Here is a 22,532-nt window from a genome sequence, read left to right on the forward strand (position 1 = left end):
TCTAGTGCTTGGTTTTAATTTTCCATGTGAGGAAGTGGTAAGTGGAGATGACATTAGCCTAGTAATGTTACAGGTATTAAATGGAGAAGAAATCAGTTTTCTTTACACTTGTATGATTTATTATGGCATGGCTCATACTTATAATATGTATTTCCCCTATTACAGGATTAGTTTTTACGATACTACTAATCTTTGAAAGGAGGTATTTTTTCTGAAGAAATGCACAGAGAAGTTTGGAATGCCATATGGTTTTATTCTGAACAAGGTATAATGAAAAGTAGAGAATCTGTGTCAGCAGATGTGAAAAGGCTAGACTTCACTCCATTATGAATGACTGTAAGAATTACTTAATCTTTCAAAGCTTACCATTTCTTCACCTGTGAAATGAGACTATTAGCGTAATAGCTGCCATACTGAAGAAATGCGATCAGCCATATAATATCTTAAACTATGAAATGGATATAACACTATCCTTTAAATTACAGTAAAATTAGAGATTACAAAGACTGATATTCTGGTATCAAAGAATACCGCAGTCAAAAGCTCATTATAAAAATTTCCGTAATGATAGTAATAGAAATCTGTATTTTAATGGGAAAAGGGTACTTTCAAGTTCTGTGAAATAAAATATGTCATTATAGGGAAGATGGATATGAATAGGTTTGGGAGAAAGGAATTCATAGAAATAAGAGAGTATCATTATATTTTTATGTTCTAAGCCATTTATAAAGGCCCAAGACAGGAACCAAAAGATATTCTTACAGTATAAAGAACATGAGAAATAAACATCAGAGGTGAAATGCTAGAACCAAAAGATTCTATTGCTTTTAATTAAGACTGACAGGGGTCAGCAGAACATGTTAAATAATACCACAGAGACTGAAGCAGAAAATCCAGACTGTGGGAAACTCAAGAGGAGAAACAACCAATTCCTTCAACAAATGAATTATAACATAAAAAAGGAGCAAATGGGGGCTGTGGATGTAACTCAGTTGATGGGGCTTGCCTCAAATGCACGAAGCCCTGGGTTCCATCTGCAATACCACATAAACCAGCATGGTGTTGCTTGACTGTAATCCCAGCATTTTGGAATTAGAGGTGGGATGAGCCAAAGTCCAAGGTCATATCTTGCTCCATAATTACAATACATTGTGTATATGCATGAAAGATGTCAACACAAGAATAATGAAATTTTAATGTAATTTTAGCCTATTCTACTTTTTTCCACTGTGCAGCTGTGTTAAAATCTTTAAAAAAAATTATAGGCCACATTTGTGAAGGAGAGCATTAGTGTGGCAGACACATGAGGAGGAAGAATGGAGCTGGCGCTCTTTCAAGCCTCAATCCCAGACAATTGCCACTGTTGGATCTGGATGGTTCCCTGGAATACACTAAAAAGGCTGGGATGAACCTGACCTGATACAGGCCAAATACAATGCTAAATGCATCCTCTAGGGGGAGCCTTTGTCAAAACCAAACACAGGCAATTGCCTAGCCGAGGAAAAGGAAGAATTAAAACACACAACAGGCTCAGTTTTCTCTTCAAATCTATAAAACTGAACCTAGAGAAATGTCCAGAGACCTACAAAACTGACCACAACTAACAATTTGAGCAACAGTGGAAAGGCTACCATAAATGCCCTTCCCTGATAATGAGATTGATGACTAACTTATCCACCATCATAGAGCCCTCATCTAGTAGCTGATGGAAGCAGAAGCAGACACTCACAGCTAAACACTGAGCCGAATTGGAATCCAGATGCAGAGAGGGAGAACAAGACCAGGCTGCAGAAACCCACAGAGACAGCTGACCTGAACAAGGAGGAGCTAACGGCCCCCAGACTGATAGCTGGGAATCCAGCATGGGACTGACTCAGACCGGCTGAACATGGGTCTCAGCTAGAAGGCTTGAGCAGTCTAAGGGACCTCAGACAGTGGAACCAGGATGTATTCCTGGTGCACAAAAGGACTTTGGGGGTACATCCCCATGGAGGGATACTTCCTTAACCTAGAGACAGAAAAGAAGTCCTAGTCCCTACTCCAAATGACTTGACAGATATAGATGATCCCTCCTGGAGGGCATCACCCTACATGTGGAGTTGGGGGGGGATAGGAGGGAAAGGTGGTCAGGGGGTATGAGAGGGTGGGAGAAAGGGAAAGAGGGAGAGGGAACTGGGATCGATATGTAAAATAAAAATAAAAAATAAATTAATATAAAAGAAAATAGCAATAAAAAACACACAACAGACTTAAAATGTGTTGAGGAGAGGCACGCAGATTTGTAGGTGTTCATAGCCTGCATGGTCTGGAGTTCCAGGTCAACCAGAGCTACATAGTGACACCCTGTCTCAAAAACAACAAAAACAAAAAAAGTCCCACATATTCCAGGGAACCCAGAAAAACAAATGCATACAGATAACATTAGTTCTACCCAAGAAATACTGCCAGAAAGCACCTGTACTATTTGATCTTGAGCTTCTACAGAGGAAGTAGGCTAAGACAGTATTGTCATGGCAGGGGTAGGTACTGAAAATTCACTTCAATCCTTCTCCAATCATAGTAGATTTATTGGTCCTAGACGTCTAAGAAACATTGTCCAATCACGAGATGACATCCACATAAACTAACTAGAACATTCAGTGGCCACACATGACAAAAAATAACAAATGTTAAAAAAATACAGAAACTCACTAAATAACTACAATCAAAATAAGCAGAAACAATATACTGAGCAAGGATATGATTTCTAGAGCTGTCAAATCAGATTATTCAAAATGTCTACCCTCTGCTGTGGCTCAGCAAAAGAGTCCTTGCCTAGTATGTGGAAGACTCTGGGCTTCTTCTCTGACACAAGTCCTTTCTGTATATACTCTGGTTTCTGTTTTTCTGGGATCTCTATGAGAGTGAAAGTGTGTGTCTTTGCATCTGTATGTATGTATGTATTTCTTCAGCCTTTCTTTGGCCCTTTTTCATTTGATTGGTTGGTTGGTTCTATTCTGGTTTATTTATATGTTATCTAATTTTATATTTGTATTTCAGATAATATTATATATCCTATTGGTAACTAAAAAGGATGTGGATTGGAGCGAGTGGGGAAGTGGAGGACATCGGAGGAGTTGGAAGAGGGAAAACCATTATCAAAATGTATTGTATAAAAATATATTTTAATTAAAAGGCAAGTGAAATTTATATAAGATCCTACTTGCACTAAAGCTATTATTTTCATATTAGAACGTGAAAGCAATTGAAAAATAAATACAGACTTCTACTCTTTATTAATATGAGATTAACTTTCAAAGAATGAAAGTGATTCAATAAACATTAATCCATTTCAACCCTGAAAAAATAATGGCATATAGTAATAAATAAATGCCTACTTAAGGTTGGCATTTTTATTCAATGGAAATGAAATATCTGAAATTAAATTCATGCAGTATTAAAAGATTTTCAATTTATCACCATATATTTATAAAATACAATTATTCCAATTTATTTGCACAAATACTTTATTTCTAAACTTCAGGAATCATACATGTAAATGAAAATAGTAACTTTCCTTATCCATAAGCAAAATTTACATCCCTGGGGTATTCCTTTTCCTCCAACACCCTGAGACAGAATCTCACTCCCTCATTTCCTTTTTCCTGTTTGCATCACAAATAGCCAGGAAGACAGGAGGAAATGCTCACATCATCTATCATTAAATAAATAAAAAGACCACAATGAAATACCACTTTATGCCCATTGATTCTTAAATTTATATCTACTATGTAGATGCTATGGAGGTAGAGAGGACTCTAATTCCCCTCAAAGACTAAACTGATTCCCCTCATTGTGCTTAGAACTCCTCAAGGTCAAATCCATAACTCCTGGAGTGTTTGAAGGAGAGTTGACTGAAGTGCCAAAAGAACAGTAAATCAGTCCAAGTATGAAAATCAGCCACACATCATTAAAATGCCCAAATACAAGGAGAGTGCTGCTCACCGTCAGTCTAAGCAGAAGTTTGGAGACTAAAAGATTCCACTAAGGGAGTGCAGAAGGCAGTCAGATGAGTTTAAAAACTGTTTATCTGTCAAAAACCCAAACCAACTTAAACTTCATGGCCAGCACAGGAAATACCTGTTTCTAAGCCGGGGCTGTGGGTGGAGTTCAGTTGGTCAACAGTTTATCAAGCTAACATACAAGGCCAAGCGTTCCATCCCTAGCAGCTCAGAGAGTGTGCGTGGCAATGCACACCTGTAATCCTAGCACTCTGTAGGTGCGGGCAGGAAGATCAGAATTTTAAGGCCATTCTGGGCTACATGATGAGATTGAGGCCACCCTGGGATACAGGAGGTCCTGTCTAAAAGAATGAAGTACCAATTTTTATCCAATAAGGCTTTTCTTATATAAAGAGGCTTACAGAATACGGTGGTCTGCAGGAGCAGTAGTTCTTAGGCTCAGCTACTGCCTGGGATAGCTGTCATCACCATGAAAAAATACCTTAGGAAAGCTCCTAAATGAAGAGCTTGAGTTCAATTCGAATTTCTTGCTCTTCCTGAATCTAGACTAATTTTCTTGTGTTTGGAAATGAATTGAGATGACAGGTCTTAAGGATCTGTGACCTGTAGGTTAGGTTAAGGGCCAGCGTAGTGCTATGAATTGAATATGAAACTTCTGACCCCCTCCAGCTCATGTGGGTACTGCTACCTTGAAAGAGTAGAAACTTTAGAAGGTGGGGAAAGAAGTACATCACTGGGATCACACCATTGATGGTTATACCATGTCCCCTTCTTTCCCTGCTTCCCATGCAACATGGGGTGAATAGCCCTCGTGTTATTTTTCCTATCTGCAAGTTCTGCCTCGCCATGTACCCAGCTTCAAAGGAGTCTGGGACTATGGACTGAAACCCTGAACCAAGACCAACCTTTACAAACTCATACTATATACTCACACCCTTCTGGGAAAACGGCTTTTCAGATCCTTGCTCCACTCTGCATATTTTAAACCACAGAGCTGTGATAGTTCTTACATATATCCTTAATACAAGATTATCAATTTCCAAGTCAGGCGGTGGTGGTGCATGCCTCTAATCACAGAACTCGGGAGACAGAGGCAGGCAGATTTCTGTGAGTTCGAGGCCAGCTTGGTATACAAGAGCTAGTTCCAGGACAACCAGGGCTACACAGAGAAACCCTGTCTTAAAAAAAAAAAAAAAAATTATCAATTCCCATTTTGTGTTTCCATTTCACAGTAGTTTTTTTTTTTTTTTCAAAGAGGGGGTCTTGCTATTAAGTCCAAACCTAGCTCAATTCCATTTTCATAATGGTGTCATCAGAAGCCTGAAATTTTTGTTTTCTTTCTTTCTTTCTTTCTCTTTTCTTTTTTTGAGACAGAGTTTATCTGTGTATGCCTAACTGTCCTGGAACCCACTCTGTAGACCAGGCTGCTTTGAAACTCAAGAGATCTGCCTGTTTCTGCCTCTCGAGTGCTGGGATTAAAGGTGTGTATCACTACATCCATCCAGAAGCATGGACATTTTAATTTTGATTTTCAGTTTTCATTGTGTGCATGTTCCATAGCTTAAAAAAAAAGCACTGCCTGATGTAAGATTATAAAGATATACTCCTGTGTTTTGTCTAGGAATCTAACAGTTTAAAACATCACATTCAGGTTTATTTTGTGCTAATTTTTGCATATGGAATGTTGTAGAAATCAAAACAGAATCTATTGCATTGTGATAGCCAGTCCAGCACCATTTTTGAAAGGACTGATTTTACCACACTGAGTTTTCTTAGCAATTGTGCCTCAAGTCAAATGATCCCAAATGTATGCATTTATTTCTGAATTCTCAGTTTTACTTCATTGATCTATGTCTATTCTTTCTGTGCGCTCGTGTGTGTGTGTGTGCGCGCGCGCGCGCACATGTGCATTTGAATGCCTGCAGGGGTTAGATGAGTGTCAGATACTATGGAACTGGAAGTACAGGCAGTTGTGAGACACTTAATGTGGGTGTTGGGAACCAAACCCACGTCCTCTGCCAGAGCATCAAGTGCTCTTAAACTGCTGAGTCATCCCCATCCCTATTCTATAATCTATTCTCACAACAGCCACACCACACTGAGATTATAACAGGTGCCCAGACCTTAGCACAACTGGCTCCATAATGGAAGTACTATTCAGGCCCTAAAACTCCATTCAGCACAGACAACACCGCCTGCCAAAATGAAAATTAAGACTTAATCCATCGCAGTTTCAGAGTTCTGGGAAAGTCTCTAAATGTACTACTACCCTTGTTTTTTGGGTTCTGTAATTCTGCTTCTGGCTAATTGTTCTAACTAAATGTTGTATGTCAACACAAGATATTGTTTTTGTGCTTAAAAGCTCACCCTGAGGAAAACCTAGAGCTACACTGAGATCCCAAAACACCTAGTGTAGTCACCAGCTGGTTATTGTTAGCATAAACCAGTGTCCAAGTAATCTTCTCCAGAGGACATCCCAAAACAAGATTAGTGTACTTTTATAGTAAGCTTTGAAATCAAGAAGTGTGAGTCCTCTCATGGTTTCTAGTTGCTTGTTTTGTGTATCAACACTATTGTAGCAATTCAGAGTCCCTTAGATGTCTATCTGAAGAAAGCTTTATTAGCTTACCAATAAGTAGATTTCATTATGACATTTTCCCCCAAATATTTACTTCTCTCTCTTCCCATGACCCCTTATGTTCTCCTATTTGCTCTGACTTCTTTACATACTCACTTTACATATGACCTCTTGTTTCCCTCCCTCAACCCGTCCTATTGGAATTTTAAAATTAACTTGTTGGTTTCTGTAAATGTCAGCTGAGATTTTAAACGAGGATTGCATTAAACTGTAGAAGAGCATGATATATTCAGTCTTCTAGATGAATATGGAATGTCTCTGCATTTATTAGATTGTCTTTACTTTTTAAAAGAACATTTTGACATGACATATTAAGTCATTTTGCAATGTTAAATGAACCTGGCATCCCTGGGGTGAATCCCAGTTTGTCACAGAATATAATTAATCCTTTTTTATACAGTATATTACTAGATTTGATTTGCTAACATTTTTTGAGCTTCTTGGATGTAGATTTCATCAGGCTTAGGGCTCTGTTAGCCATAATTTAAAATATTTCCTTCTTTCATTTTCTGTCCTCTTTAAAAACGGTTTGTTTTCATGTGGATAAGTGTTTTGCTTCATATATGTATGTACTCCACATGCATGCCTGGTGACCAAAGAGTACCGAAGAGGACATTGGATCCCCTGGAATTGGAGTTACATATGAATGTGGTCCTCTGTGTAAGTGCTGAGAATGGAACTTGATGCATGTGGTAGTTATTACTTGTAGTCAATTTGACTACTTCTGGAATTAACCAAGAACACAAGCCATTGATTTTTAGTTAGTTGGGTCATTTGAGGTAGGACAACTCAACTTAAATATGGGCCACACCTTCTCATGGAAGACTATATAAAGGACAAGAAAGGAAGTTTTGCAAGTTCATTTCTTCGTCAGTATTAGAGCCTACTTCTTTGGAATCTTGGAATATTCTGAAAATCAGCTGTGATATCCAGCCTTGCAGACTGAGCAACTGCTGGATTCTTGGACTTTACATTGATGGATTCGTCAGACCAAAACCTGCAATATCTATATATCTTAAGAGAACTCTAATACAGTACATGTTTAGAATTCTAGTATCTTCTTAGTGCATTTTTTTTCTTTAATGAGTAGCTAGTGCCCTTCTCTATCTCTCCTGATTAGTTTTGTTTGAAGTCTGTTTTGTCAGGATTCATTTCCATTTTTACCCTAAGGTGATGTTTTATCCTTGGTAATGAGGTGTGCTTCTTGGTTTTTTTTAACCCAGTCTGTTGGTCTATATGATTTTATTGGGGAATTGAGACCATTAATATTGAAATATTAATGAGCAGTTCTTATTAATTTCCTTTATTTTTGTTGTGGTGGTGTGAGAACCTCCCCCATTTTGACTGACTGTTCTAGGATTATGTATTCCTTGTGTCCTCTTGGGTGTATTCTTCTCTTCATACTGAAGTGAAGTTTTGCTTCTAGTGCTTTCTATAAAACTGGATTGGTAAACAGAAATTGCTTTAATTTGTTTTTATTGTGGAATGTTTCTTTAGAGATTGGGATTGATAGTTTTGCTGGGTATAGTAGCCAATGCTGGCATCTCTGGTCTCTTGGAGCTTGTAAAATATCTCTCCAGTCTCTTCTGGCTTCCAGAGTCTCCACTGAAAAAATCAGATGTTATTCTCAGTGTGAATGTATTAAATGGAAATTGTTCAGTAGTTATTAAATGTGAATGTACAGAAGTTGTTCAATAGTGGAGAAGCAAAATGTTCAATGAATTTTCAACAAAAATAATCTCCCTGTTATGGATTTTTTTTTTATTCTTCAGAATTAATCCTGAAGGTAAAGCTGACATTAGTTTATTTAGGTATAGGAATTTAAAATCTGAATACATATATAAATACATACATATACACACAAATAATATAATGGTTTTAGGAACTCAAACCAGTCAAATCAGAAAATTCATCACCCTCTCCCTGCTTCCTTCCCTCATACATTACTGCCAGTGCAGGTCCAGATAATCATCAGCTTCTCGGGAATATGTTGCATCCTATTATAAGTAACTTGATGTTGCCAATAGTGTTGAAATAAGAAAAACAGAAAATGTTACCAGGATTTCAGAACTTGCACAGTATAACAGCATAACAATGTCTGCAGAATGACTTTATATTATTTATTCTCCTCTACTAAAACAGCAGATAAAAATTCCCACCAGAAAGCCAACGTGAAGAGGATATTTTTCATTAGTAAGCTAAAAATATGAATGCTAAAAAATAATTTGGGTCACACCAAGGCTCTCCTGAGCCATGGACAGAAGGCAAGTCTAGGTACTCCTTGAATACAGCAGTTGGCTTGGGAAATGGGTATGGAAACACATGCTGACCTACGTGGCTTCTCTAGCCATGAGGAATTTAGATCAGCATGCTCAGTTTGTTTATGTCAACATTCCTCTAATGTTCACCATTGTGGATTGGTTCTCTGTTTAGGATATAGAAAATCGATGGATACTACTTTTTATGAAAAGTTTCAAGCCCTTAAAACCCTCTGAAAATAAATAGTCCAGATACTGGTTCCATTTCTTCCCCTGCAGGTAAAGAAAAGGAAAAAAAAAATGACTTAATGAACATGAATATTTGTTCCCTGCCTCCTGTTCTTTCCCCAGAAAATTGTACAATATCCTGAACACATATTGCAACCATCAGCTTAGAAGAGCTAGGTTCATGATTAGAGCTAAGTCACTAAATTAATCCAAGGGCTCTAAATATTTCTTTAATTGTAATGGGAAAACATTCATCAAAGTACTATGAAATGGATACTAGAAACTTAGTATCTAAAATAGATGACACAAAAGATATTATGCCACTCACAGTCTATTATGATACCCAGGAGGATTTTCTAGGATAATGAGAATACTGTATACAGTGTTCTTACATCAGATTCACTTTAGATACATAAAACTGTACTATTACATGAGACAATGAATGATCAGAATAGCAATAGTCAAACTATGAAGACTTATATTCTAGAGACAATGAAGGTCTATGCTGATAAATCTGGATCAAAGTTACTTGACAACATTACAAAGGCAAACATTCCAATTTCACGTTTTGTAGGCAATAGAACTAAGACTAAGAAAGAAGTAAAGGCATACAAAAATCTCTTGATTAAGCTTCATTAAATCAATATCCATGATGAAAGTAAATTTATTTACCCGAATAGAGCTCAAGTCCACTGTCCTTTCTTCTGGGCTTTCCTTTAAAATAAATACATTAGGTTAGCAATTCATCAGATAATTAACTATGGTTCTTCACATCCTGATTCATCTTGCTAAATTCTATTCCTACCATCACTCTGGGATTCCTTTTAAAAATACATTTACTATAACCCACTGTATTTCCTTCTTCCTAAAACCACAAATAGGGGGACAAGAAAAGCATAGTGGATAAGTGAGCAACTAAGTTTAACTAATCTCTGACCTCTTTTTATTTTTTACTTAACTGTTAAAAGTATGGAAGGTGTTGAAGACGTCTTCTCTAAGAAATGTAGTATTTGACTTGTACCTTAAAGGAAATTTTCAAAGTTTCCCATATTGATCAGTCCTCTGGTCCTTCTTGGATTCAGTGGGGTGAGTTATTATAAAATGTGCCTCATCTATGACTTTATTAATTTCAGTTTTTTTTTTTATTTTTTAGTTAGTTTGGACTTCAGATTTTTATTTCACTGATTCTAAATGTTTTTTTTTGTGTCTCTTCCCACCCCCCAAGACAGGGTTTCTCTGTATGGTCTTGGAGGCTGTCCTGGAACTAGCTCTTTGTAGACCAGGCTGGCCTCAAACTCAGAGATCCATCTGCCTCTGTCTCCCAAGTGTTGGGATTAAAGGCATGCGCCACCACCACCTGGCCACTAAATATTGTTCTTTTAGTCTCTACTTCATGTATTTCTGCCCTAAAAACTTGTGGTATTCCATTAGTTTCAGACCACTGCTTTTAAAAAGTTAGGTTTTATTCATGTATATGGTGTTTTACCTGCATGTACATGAATATACCACATGCATGCCTCTGCTCGGAAGTCGGAAGAGGGCATTGAGTTCCCTGGAACTAGAGTTACAGACAGTTGTGAGACGCCATGTGGCTAGTGCGAAGAATGGCTAGGTTCCCTGCAAAATCAGCAAATACTTGTAACTACTGATTCATCTCTCCAGATCCTACTATGAATTTTTAAAGTAAGCACTTATAGCTATAAGCTTTCCCTCTAGGAATGCTTAGCTATATCCCAGAGGTTCTTGTAGGTTGTGTTATGATTTCTTTTGATTCTAGGAATTTTAAAATTCCCTCCCTGATTTCAATACATTCATAAAAGTATTTTTCAGCCTCCAAGTATCTCTACAGTTTCTCTTACTGTTGGTTTCTAGTCTTATTTTAATATACTGTGAGGGATTACTTGAAACTTTGGTATTCATTACAGCTATTTTGAAAACTGCATTTAGACATACAGAAGAATAAAATTAGATCTGTATCTGTCACCTACCTCAAAAATAAATCCAAATGAACCAAAGACCTTAACGTAAGACCTGAAATTCGGCAATTGCTAGATAAAAGCACAGGCAAAAACTTTCTGCAAGGGATTCCAATGGTACAGGCAATAATCCCAAGAACTGATAAATGGGATTACATGAATGTCAAAAGTACTTGCACAGCAATGCAAACTATCAGCAGACAATATACAGAATCAGAGAAAATCTCTGCCAGCTAAATTCCAGGCAGGGAGTTCATAGCTAAAGGAATGCAAAAATCAAACATAACAAAAACAAATTATCAGATCAACCGATAAGGTAACAAACTGAACAGAAAGTTCTCAAAAGAAGAAATACAAATGGCTAATAAGCATTTTACAAAGTGTTTGACATCATCAGCCACCAGGAAAATGAAAATTAAAACTACTTTGATATTCCATCTCACCCAAGTCAAAATGGCTATCATCATTAGAAAATCATGGGGCTAGAGCCAGCTCAGCACTTACTGATGTTGCACAGGACTCAGCACTCACCTGAGTGCAATTCCAGTTGCAGGGGATCTGATCTCCTTTTACAGTCTCTGGGGTACCTCACATGTGGTGCATATATACACATGTAGGCAAAACATTCGTACACATAAAAATAAATCATGAACAAAAAAAGAGACAAAAACAAAAAAAAAAAAAAAAAAAAAAAAAAAAAAAAAAAGCTGGAGAGGATGTGGGAGAAGTGGACCCTTATTAACTGCTTCTTGGAGACTAAACTACTAGAGCCACTATGAAAATGAGTATGAGATACTTGAACACACCTGTATCTATTACTGCACTATTCATAATAGTCAAGAAACAGACAACACTCTTTATATCTGTCCACCGATTAATGAATAAAGAAAATGTGGTAATTATTCAGCCATAATGGAAAATAAAGTCATGATATGTACAGGAAAACAGATTGGAATATAAATTAGCATATTAAGCAAAATAATCCAGACTCAGAAAAACAAACACTGTGTGTCTTCTCTCCTATTTGGAGCCTAGATTTTGTGTATATTTATGTGCATATGTTCATGTATACATAAGTGAAGACCAGAAGAGAACCTCTGGTATGGTTCCTCAAGCACTTTTTTTGAGGCTGCATCTCTTCTGTGACCTGGGGCTTGTCAATTAGAGTAGGCTGGCTGGCCATCTGTCCCCAGTGATCCACCTGCCTCTCCAGCACTGGGATTACAAGTACACACCTGGCATTTTTAAAATGTGGGTTCAGAGGATGAAACTAGCTATTGCCTTCTAAGCACCTTATTGACTGAGCCATCTGCCTAACCCCCAAATCATAGATTTTCATTTTTGTTTGTGTGTATAGGAAACTATAAAACTAGAAAGGGGAGCATGAGGAAATGGGGGTGTTAAGGAAGGAGGGAGGAAAGGAAAAGACAGTAATAGAACATATGTAACATGAAGTGGATGGGGAATATTGCAGCAGGATGGAGCAGTAAAGGAGCAGGGGCATTGGAAAGCAGGGGGAAGAATCAACACAAAAGTAGGAAAATGCAATACCGAAGCCTAAAACTCTGAATGCTAAGTTTTAAAAAGGTAAAATACAAATGCTAAAAAGGGATAAAGGAATCTCGTGAAGTAGATTCTACGAAACTCTAACCCTTTACTTGGCTTTATAACACCATATTCTCAGACAAAATACTTTTACTATCCATAACAGAAAACTCTGCATATTAAATTTATACAATGCAGCACCCCTGCTATACAGTTTTTGTAGTGCTGGGGATCAAATTCAGGGCCTTGTACATGCTAGGCACGTGCTGTGCCACAGACCTCTATCTTCACCTCAGTGATGCCTTTTCATACTTAGCATTTTAGTTTGTAATCCTGAACGAATTCTTTGAGATGTAGTCATATTTTTACCATATAACATTTTTTATAAACATATGTCAGTTAGTGTTCACAAATTGGCAAAACTGCGCCTGTGTGTATGTGTGTGTGTGTGTGTGTGTGTGTGTGTGTGTGTGTGTGTGTGTGTGTGTATGTCTGTCTGTCTATGGCATGGTGCTGGCAACAAAGCATTTAAAAGATCTAAAAGCGATTGGTGCCAGCATCCCATTTATGCAAAGGTAATGATCACTGACCTTTCATAGCTACATATTCTATACCCATGGGTACATCCTAGAATTACAAGTATTTTTGGAAAATAAAGAAAATTGCAGAAGTCACAACCTGAATGTGCTGTGTGTTGAGCAGTCTGTTGAGTTCGTGTTGATGGAATGATATGCTGGCATGCCCCACAACACTCTGTTTTAGAGTTGCTCATCTAGCATTTGTATACTGTTACAGGGCACAATGGCACTGTGTGTTCTGAACAAATACAGAGTGTTTTTCTTATCAATATTCCCTTAACCATCTAGTATATCAACTCTTTATATAGAATTTAATCTCTACTGGATATTTAATAAGTAATTAAGGAACAATTAGCTAAGTAATTATAATAAAAGTATAACAGAAGTATACTCTACTGCATAAGCAATTTAGAGATAACTGAAACTAAAGAGTTTCTAACTTAATGATGGGTCAACTTAAAGTATTTCATCTTTAGCTGAGCATTGGTGGCACACACCCTTAATCCCAGCACTGGAGAGGCAGAGGCAGGCGAAACTCTGTGAGTTTGAGGCTAGCCTGGTCTACAGAGCAAATTCCAGGACAGCCTCCAAAACAATACAGAGAAACCCTATCTTTAAAAACAAACAAACAAAAAATTATTTCAACTTTATCATCAAGCCATATGGGACAAATTCTCACCCTAAGTCAAGGAGCATCTGTATAGAAGAGGAGGTGCATAGGTTATATGCAAATACTACATCTCTTGATAAGACTTCTGCATCTACAGATCTTGTGACCTGAAGGAGTTTCCTAGAACCATTCCCCTGACAATATCAAGAGTAAAACGGATTTTTGGCTCTTGCTTCAGGCAAGTTCAGAATGTGCATGTTTGGCTGGGTTTGCTTTTTTGTTTGTTTGTTTGTTGAGGATTAAAACAGCATCTCCAGAAAATTTTTGTGAAGTTACTGTGATTCATCAAGTCTGATGGTAACCTGCCTGTTGTGGAATATTAGTTCAAGATGTGTTACCTTTGCTTATGCTGTGGAATGTGTGTTTAATGATGCAAAGATGTGCTGCATTCTTTTATGTTGCATCTGCCAAATTCTGTGAAGCTGTATTACTGTGCCTGTCTAAAACACCTGATTGATGTAATAAAGAGCTGCACAGCCACTAGGCAGGAGAAAGACTGGGCAGGCAGGCAGAGAGAATAAATAGGAGGAGAAATACAGGAAGAGAATTTCAAGGAACAAGAAAAGAAGGAGGAGGACAACAGAGGCCAGTCACCCTGCTGAGAGGCCAGCCACCCAGCTACACAGCAAGCCATGTAGTAAGTGAAAGATATACAGAAACAGAAAAAGGTAAAAGCCAAAAGGCAAAAGGTAGACAGAATAATTTAAGAAAACCTGGCTAGAAACAAGCCAAGCTAAGGCTGGGCATTTGTAAAAAGGTATAAGCTTCTGTGTATTTATTTGGGAACTGGGTGTCAGGCACCTCAAAGAGCAAATAAAACAACTACACCTGCCTGTGCATGCTCTTAACAGCAAAGAATAATTACTTCATGGTTGCTGCCTGGCTGTGAATGATCACAAGCTGCATCCTGATTCTCGTATACATGGGAGTGATGAAATGTGGCTTAGGAAATGATGAAATACAGAACATGCTGATTAACTCCATATTATATTTACTTTTCCAAATTACAGTCTTTCTTCTTGTGTTCCAAGCCCCCATTTCAAACTGTCTTCCTAACATTTTGGCCCTGAGTGTGTATAATCACCTCAAAATTAAGTAGGTTAACAACTAACCACTCGGCCAAGCTCCCGGAGTCCAGCTGAAGAGCAGGAGTAGCAATAATATGACAAAGGAGTCAAGACCATGAAGGGGAAACCCACAGAAACAGCTGACCCAACCAAGTGGGAGCTCATTGACTCCAGACTGATAGCTGGCGAACCCGCATAAGGCCAAATTAGGCCCCCTAAATACAGGTGACAGTGGGTGGCTCGGGAACTTCATGGGGCCACTGGCAATGGGACCTAGTGCATAACATGGCTTTTTGGAGCCCATTTCCTATGGAGAGATACCTTGCTCAGCCTAGAGACATGAGGGAGGGCCTTGGTCCTGCTTCAATGTGGCAATGGGACAGACTTTGTTGACTCCCTATGGGAGGCCTTACCCTCTCTGAGGAGCAAAAGGGGGGTGGGGTGAGAGAAATATGGTGGGGAGTGGGAGGAGGGTAGGGAGGGGAAACTGGAATTAGTATATAAAAAGTAAGTAGGTTAGAACACATTCTCTACTTGTCCTCCCCCATAAACAAGCAACACCTCTAGTTCTTTCCTAAGAATACTTCTTATTAAAAAATGTAATCACACCTGCCAAAGTCCCTATCAGGAGCTCCTCTAGACTCCAGCAATGCCCTGGTTGCTGTCCTTACTTCTGTGCAGCCCTCCCATTATAAAACAACCCTCCGCAAAGAAACCCGTCAAGATTGACTCAGACTATTTTATAACCATGCTGGAAAATCTTCCCACTGTCTCCTATTGTACTTTTGAGCAGACCTGTATGACAGATGTCACCTATGTCTTTTCATACTTGTTAAGGCACTGTCTCAAAACCAACAATGGAATGTTTTTTTTTTTTTAATGTTATATACACATTCAAAATATATTCAAGACAGGTCTGCAAGATGGATTACTGAATAAAAGTGCTTCCTACTAAGCCTGATGACTTCAGCTCAAATCCTGGAACCCAAGGGATGAAAGGGGAAAACTGACTGCTACAATTTGTCCTCTGATCTCCACATAAATGCCATGACATATGTGAAATCTCCCCCCCCCCAACACACACACATAAATAAATGTAAAACTTTTGGTGAAAATATTTCCAAGGGCTAAAATTTTTAGTGCTAAGAATCTCATTGATTTGAGACTTTTACAACTGAATCTGTCAGTAAGATAAAATTTTAGAATTAAATCACACCAATGATCTACATAATGGCAAACGTCAGAAAGAATAAAACATATTTTTATGCACTAATGTGGAACAAAATCCATGTTAGAGATAGACAGAATATCAAAACAGTTTAAAATAGACTATTATTAGGAACCAGAAAATTGTCATGAGGGAATATCCTATGCATCAAAATGTTTACCAGCATCTCTGGTCCCAGCCACTAGACGTCAGTATGCCTAACTCTCCAATTGGTGAAAACCAAAATTGCCTTCCAGACATAATAAACACAAAGAGGAGGGTCTTTGGCCTTGAATTATTGCTTTCAAGTACTGAGAAACAATGACTGTCAATGAAAAATTCAAAATATTTTCTTGAATTATGATGGAAATTAATCAATACACAATAATAACAACTACTATCTGAGCAACTACTATATACGAAACATACTGAGATTCACATACATCATAAAATGTATTATTTACAACACAATCAGGTAGATATCATCACTCCTGCTCCAGTACTCCAGGAGACTGATGCAGGAGGGTTAAGAGTTTGAGACTAGACTGGGTCATTCAAGGAAAACATGCCTCAAAAACAAAACAAAATCCTGACAAGGTAACTGAAGCCCATAAACTTTTTTTAAAACTTGTCCAAGATTGAAGTTATTAAACAAAGGTGGAGAATCTGAGACATGTAATGATTTTCAATGTTTTGGTTTGTTTATTTTAAGACAGGGTCTCAACATTTATTCAGAAATATCTATTATGTAGACACAGTGGTACACATCTGTAATCTCAGTACCTGGGAAGCTGAGGCAGGATAATTCTGTTTTAGGCCCATTTGGACTACACAGGAAGTCTCACTCTAAAAATATGTAAATAAAACTAAAAGCTTAAAAAAACAGAGAATTTTTATTAAGCCTCAATTAGAATAGCAAGGATCTAAGATACTGGACACACAACCTATTCCTTCCTGGAATGTATGGTTAAGGGTTCAAGGTTTCCATTCTCCACCAATACCTCATGTAAAGCAGAAAGGCTACATTCCATCTGCAACCATCTAAGAATACCAGAATGCTCATCTTTATCATGGCATGTTCACTAGGCAGTCATTCCATGCTGGCTGGATATACCCAAAGACTAGAAACTTCTACCTTGCCCCATACCTAATACAGTGGCTCAGAGTTTTCTATGGAAGTAAGCAGTTATGGATAGCTACATATACTGGAGTTTTATTCATCCATAAAGAATGAAATTGTATCATTTGCAAGAAAATGGGTGAAATTAGAGATCATCATGGCAAATAAGTCAGATTCAGAAAGACTAACATACATAAGACTCTCATATGGAGAATATATATTTTAAAACTTTTATGTAACTAGTATGATAGTGCAGACCTATAATCACAGCACCTGGAATTTGGGGACATTAGGATAAGGATTTCAAGATCAGCCTCAGTCAGATAGCAAGTTTGAGGACATCCTGAGCTACATGAGAACTGGGGTGGGGATGGGAGGGATGATAATGAATTATATGTACACATGAAAGTAGCAGGGGACTGCTTGGGAAATAGGAGAGTAGGAAACAAAAATGGTAACAAAGTTCATGGTACACATATAGAAAAAAATGTCATATGTTGAGAAATAACTGTTGAGTTTCTACACTGGATATATACTCTAAAATTGAACTAATATAGGGCTGGACAGTTAGCTCAGTGTTTAAGAGCACTGAGTGCTCTATCAGAGGATCTGAGTTCAAGTTCTAGCACCTAAACTGTGTCTACAACCATCTATAACTCCAGCACCATGGGAGCCAATGCCATCTTTTGGCCCCCTTGGTACCAGGGCATTCACATACGTAGTACACAGATGCATTCACAAGCAAAACATCCATCCTTACACATGAAATAAAAATAACCTAAAATAAAATACAAATCAATCAGGCATGGTGGCACATAACTTTAATCCCAGTTCTGAGAAGGCAAAGACAAGGGAATCTCTGTGAGTTCTACACTAGCCTGGTCTACATAATGAATTGCAGGACAGACAGAGCTACATAGTGAGACCCTGTCTAAAAGTTAAGTAATGAATTAATTAATAATTAAATGACCTGCAAAGTTCACCTCAAAGGAACTAAGTTCATTTGGAACAGTGTGAGAATGTTAAGCATAATGGTGTTCTGTAAAATAAAAGCTAAGAGCAAGAAAATCAACCACAGATCAATTAGTCCCTAGAGGGAAATAGACAAATAAGAGCTCTTCTAGGGCAAGAACAACTCTCTCAAAGACTGGTTAAAAAAAAAAACAAAAACAAAAACAAAAACATCCTGAGAGCTACAATGATAACAAGCCTGACAACTGGTACAATAGTGGCACAAGTGCTATAGGAGTAATCAACCATGTTTTCCTTAGATTTAAGGCCTGATCCACAAGACAGAGCCCATGCTTGATATCATTAACTGCATCAAGAACCAGTTGCTATGTGATAGTTAATGCCACATTTAAAGTTTAGACTTATGCTTGAGAGACCAAAAAGCAAATATTCCTCTAAAAAGTGGGCCCTAGCTTGTACTGGCTAAAACCTCTAAGCCCACTCCCCTTTATTCCCAGATGTTAAAGGATATTCTTTGAGGGTTTTTTTTGGGGGGGTCCTCTCATACATCTCAACCAGTTTCCCCTTCCTCTACTCTTCCCAGCTCTCTCCAACATCTTCCCTCTCCCCGAGATCTGCTCTTCCTTTGTTTCCCTTCAGAAAAGAGCAGGTCTCACAGAGATACCAACCAAACATGGCATAGCAAGTTAAATATGATTGAGCCAGTAATATTTGCTGTTCTTGCAAGATAATAGGTCATAAGACTACTATTTAGACATATGTTAAAACAAGACCCTGCCCACATATAAGAAGAATGTGTGTATTCTTGTGGTTTTGAACTTTATAATCTCTGGGTTAATATGACTAGGGGATGCATCTTGAAAGTGATCTATCTGTTGCTATCCTGGTGTCATGAATATCAAATGCCAGTATTTTAAAAACCCTCTTCGTATTAAAATTTATTCACAGTCACAGCAAATCTCTAAGTGACCTCCTTTTCAATGAGGAGAGACCACAATCAAAAATTCAGGAAATAAATTAATATAGAACAGACTGAATACAGCCCAAAGTTAAAGTCAATGTTAATTTGTTTCTTTGTCTAATGAGTTATAATTTCTTAACTATATATTTAGTGCTACACACCTCTATTATAGAAATCATTTGTGTAAATAAATCTGTTTTTAACTTAATAATTAACCTCTTCTCTTTTGGGTAACATAACTTTTTAAAAGAACAAGTGAATTTACAGATGCCCATGACCAGGTGACTTCAGTACCAACTATGGAAAGAATGGCAACTCTACTGAGTATTTCAAAAGCAGGAGGGGAAAGCACATTTCTAAACTTACTCTGAGCTCTGTATTCCCCTGAAATCAAAACCAGATAATGTTACCACAAGGAAAACCAACACACCTTATCAATCTACACACAAAGGTATATAAATTACTAACAAAGTTTGGCAACACGTAGGACGTGTTCTCCATGACAGATGAATTGATTCTGGGAATGCATAAACATCAATAAATGTAAGGTGCCATAATTATATAACACAGGAGTGGCTGGACTGTTTATACTACTTAAGAAGACACTGTCTAACTCCCACACTGTTACTAAAGTTCTGTGACAATCAAATTGCAGAAGGCAAGGGCATCCAGGTAAGAAAGAGAAAAAGGAGGGAGGGAGGGAGGGAGGGAGGGAGGGAGGTAGAAACCCACTTTTGATTCAGATGACAAAAATTTATATAGGATATAGAGAATATCCTATGGAATCCATTAAAAGGCATGTCTAATAAACAATCTCAAAAAGACTGCAGAATATATAAAACCAACATACACAAATCAACTTTGTTTCAATTGCATTTCAATTCAGTAGTGAGGAATAAATTGAAGATAAATGTCAGTTACCATAACATCAGAAAAAATTACTTATTTGAGCAACAGTGGAAAGGCTACCATAAATGCCCTTCCCTGATAATGAGATTAACGACTAACTTATCCACCATCATGGAGCCCTCATCTAGTATCTGTTAGAAACAGAAGCAAACACCCACAACTAAACACTGAGCTGAACTAGAATCAAGATGCAGAGAGAGAGGACAAGACCAGGCTACAGAGACAGCAGACCTGAACGAGGAGCTAACGGGTCCCCAGACTGATAGCTGGGAATCCAGCATGGGACTGACTCAGACCGGCTGAACATGGGTCTCAGCTAGAAGGACTGAGCAGTCTAAGGGACCTCAGACAGTGGAACCAGGATACATTCCTGGAGCACAAAAGGACCTTGCGGGCACATCCCCATGGAGGGATAACTCAATTAACATGAGACAGGAAAGAAGTCCTAGTCCCTACTTCAAATAACTTGACAGATTTACATGACCCCACCTGGATGGCATTGCCCTACATGTGGAGTGGGGGGGGGATAGGAGGGGAGGGTGGTCGGGGTGCATGTGAGGGGGGAGACAGGGAAAGAGGGAGGGAGGAAGGGAGGGAGAGAGGGAGAGGGAACTGGGATCGATATGTAAAGTAAATAAATAAATAAATAAGTTAAAAAAAAAGATGTGTAAAGCTTTCACTTTGAAAACTTTAATGGCACATTTCTGTAATCCCAGCATTCAGGGGGCAGAGGCTAGAGGATTGGTTCAAGTCTGCCCAAATTCAGTCGTGAGCTCTGAGCCACATACACAGCAAGATTGTCTCAAGAAAACAAAACAACACCTACAAAACACTGCAGAATCAATTATAGGAGACTTGAAAGGGAAAGGCATATGATGGCCTTAAGACTTATATTATGGTCACAATACCCACTCAAATTATCTATAGAATTGAAGTATTACCTACCAAAATCCAAATAGGATCATTTATGGGAACTGAAAATAGCATGGCAAAGTGGTGCATGCCTTTAAGTCTAGCATCAGGGAGGCAGAGACAAGTGAGTTTGAAGCCGCCTGATATACATGATGAGTTTTAGGTTAGTCAGGACTATATGGCAAGAATCTGCTTACAAAAAGAAAAGAAAGAAAAGAAACTGACAAACTGAAATTCATACAGAATTTCAAGAGACTGAAACATGTCTTTGGAATAGGCAATAAATTCTTAAGTCTGATAACAAAAACATAAATGATACAAGAAAAAAATACATTCTGTATGGGTCCTAAAGGAATATTAAAAATAGTATAAATGTATCTATGTATACACACACACACACACACACACACACACACACATATATATATATATATATATATATATTCTTCAAAATTATTAAGTGTTTTAATTTAAAAGATGCTAACAGAATAGACAGGACTAGAAAAGTGTATGTCCTAAATCTTGATGATCTATGTTCAATCCTTAGAACCCACAATAGAAAAAAACTGATTCATGTAAACTGTCCTCTAACCTCCATACACGTACCTTGGCACATGTGCCTCCCTGCTCTGATAAAACATACAATGAACAAATAAATATGAAAGGTTAAAGGCAATCTACATAGTAGGAGAAGACCTTTGACAATTACATATTTAAATAAAAGAATATATCTAGAACACAGAAAGAACTATTGCAACTCAATAATAAAAAAGCAAATGTTGTACTATAAAATGATCAAAGGAAAGAAAACAAACAAAAATGGAAAAGAATGAGAAAAGGCACCAGTGTGGTGACCCACACCTATAATCCCAGCACTCTGGAGGCTAAAGCAGGTCATGGTGACATTGAGAAGTCAGCCTGAGGTACCTCATGAGTCTAAGCAAACCAGGGCAATACAGGGAGACCCTGTCTCAGGACCAATAATGAAAAAAGGGCTGGGAATGTAGCTCAGTTGGTAGAGTACTTGCATAGCACACAAGAAGACCTGGATTTGATTCTCTTGACCACATAATCCAGACATGGTGGCACATGCGTGTAATCCTAGCACTTGGGAGGTAGAGGCAGTAAGATCAGAAGTTCAAGATCATCTTTAGCTACATAACAGATCTAAGGCCAGTCAGAGATACATTAAGATTCATCTCTCACACACAAAAAGAACAAAAGGTCTGAATATTTTTTACAAAGAAAATATAGAGGTGGCCAGTAAGTGTGAAAATTGCAAATATCTAGTTACCATGGCAATGCATATCAATATCACAATTCAATGTTATCTCATATCCTTTAGTATGGCCAAAAATAAAAATAAAGCTAATAAACACTAAGAAATATGTGGAGAAAATGGAATCCTCACATATCTTTTGCTTTTCTCCCTCCCTCCCCTCCCTTCCTCCCTCCCTCCTTCCCTCCCGAGACACCAACTCACTGTGTGT

At 37.9% G+C, this 22,532-nt stretch overlaps 1 protein-coding gene across 1 annotated transcript in view; it reads right to left on the reverse strand.

The window, feature by feature from the left end:
* Positions 1–9,020: 9,020 nt before the first annotated feature.
* Cenpi (centromere protein I) overlaps positions 9,021–22,532 on the reverse strand; it is a 54,744-nt gene continuing 41,232 nt past the window's right edge. The window contains 2 exon segments of the mRNA XM_051178834.1: positions 9,021–9,170; positions 9,798–9,839. Coding sequence (XP_051034791.1) covers positions 9,021–9,170; positions 9,798–9,839 — 192 coding nt within the window.

Source organism: Phodopus roborovskii, unplaced genomic scaffold (genome assembly GCF_943737965.1).
Source record: "Phodopus roborovskii unplaced genomic scaffold, PHOROB, whole genome shotgun sequence".
In the NCBI taxonomy this organism is placed as follows: domain Eukaryota; kingdom Metazoa; phylum Chordata; class Mammalia; order Rodentia; family Cricetidae; genus Phodopus; species Phodopus roborovskii.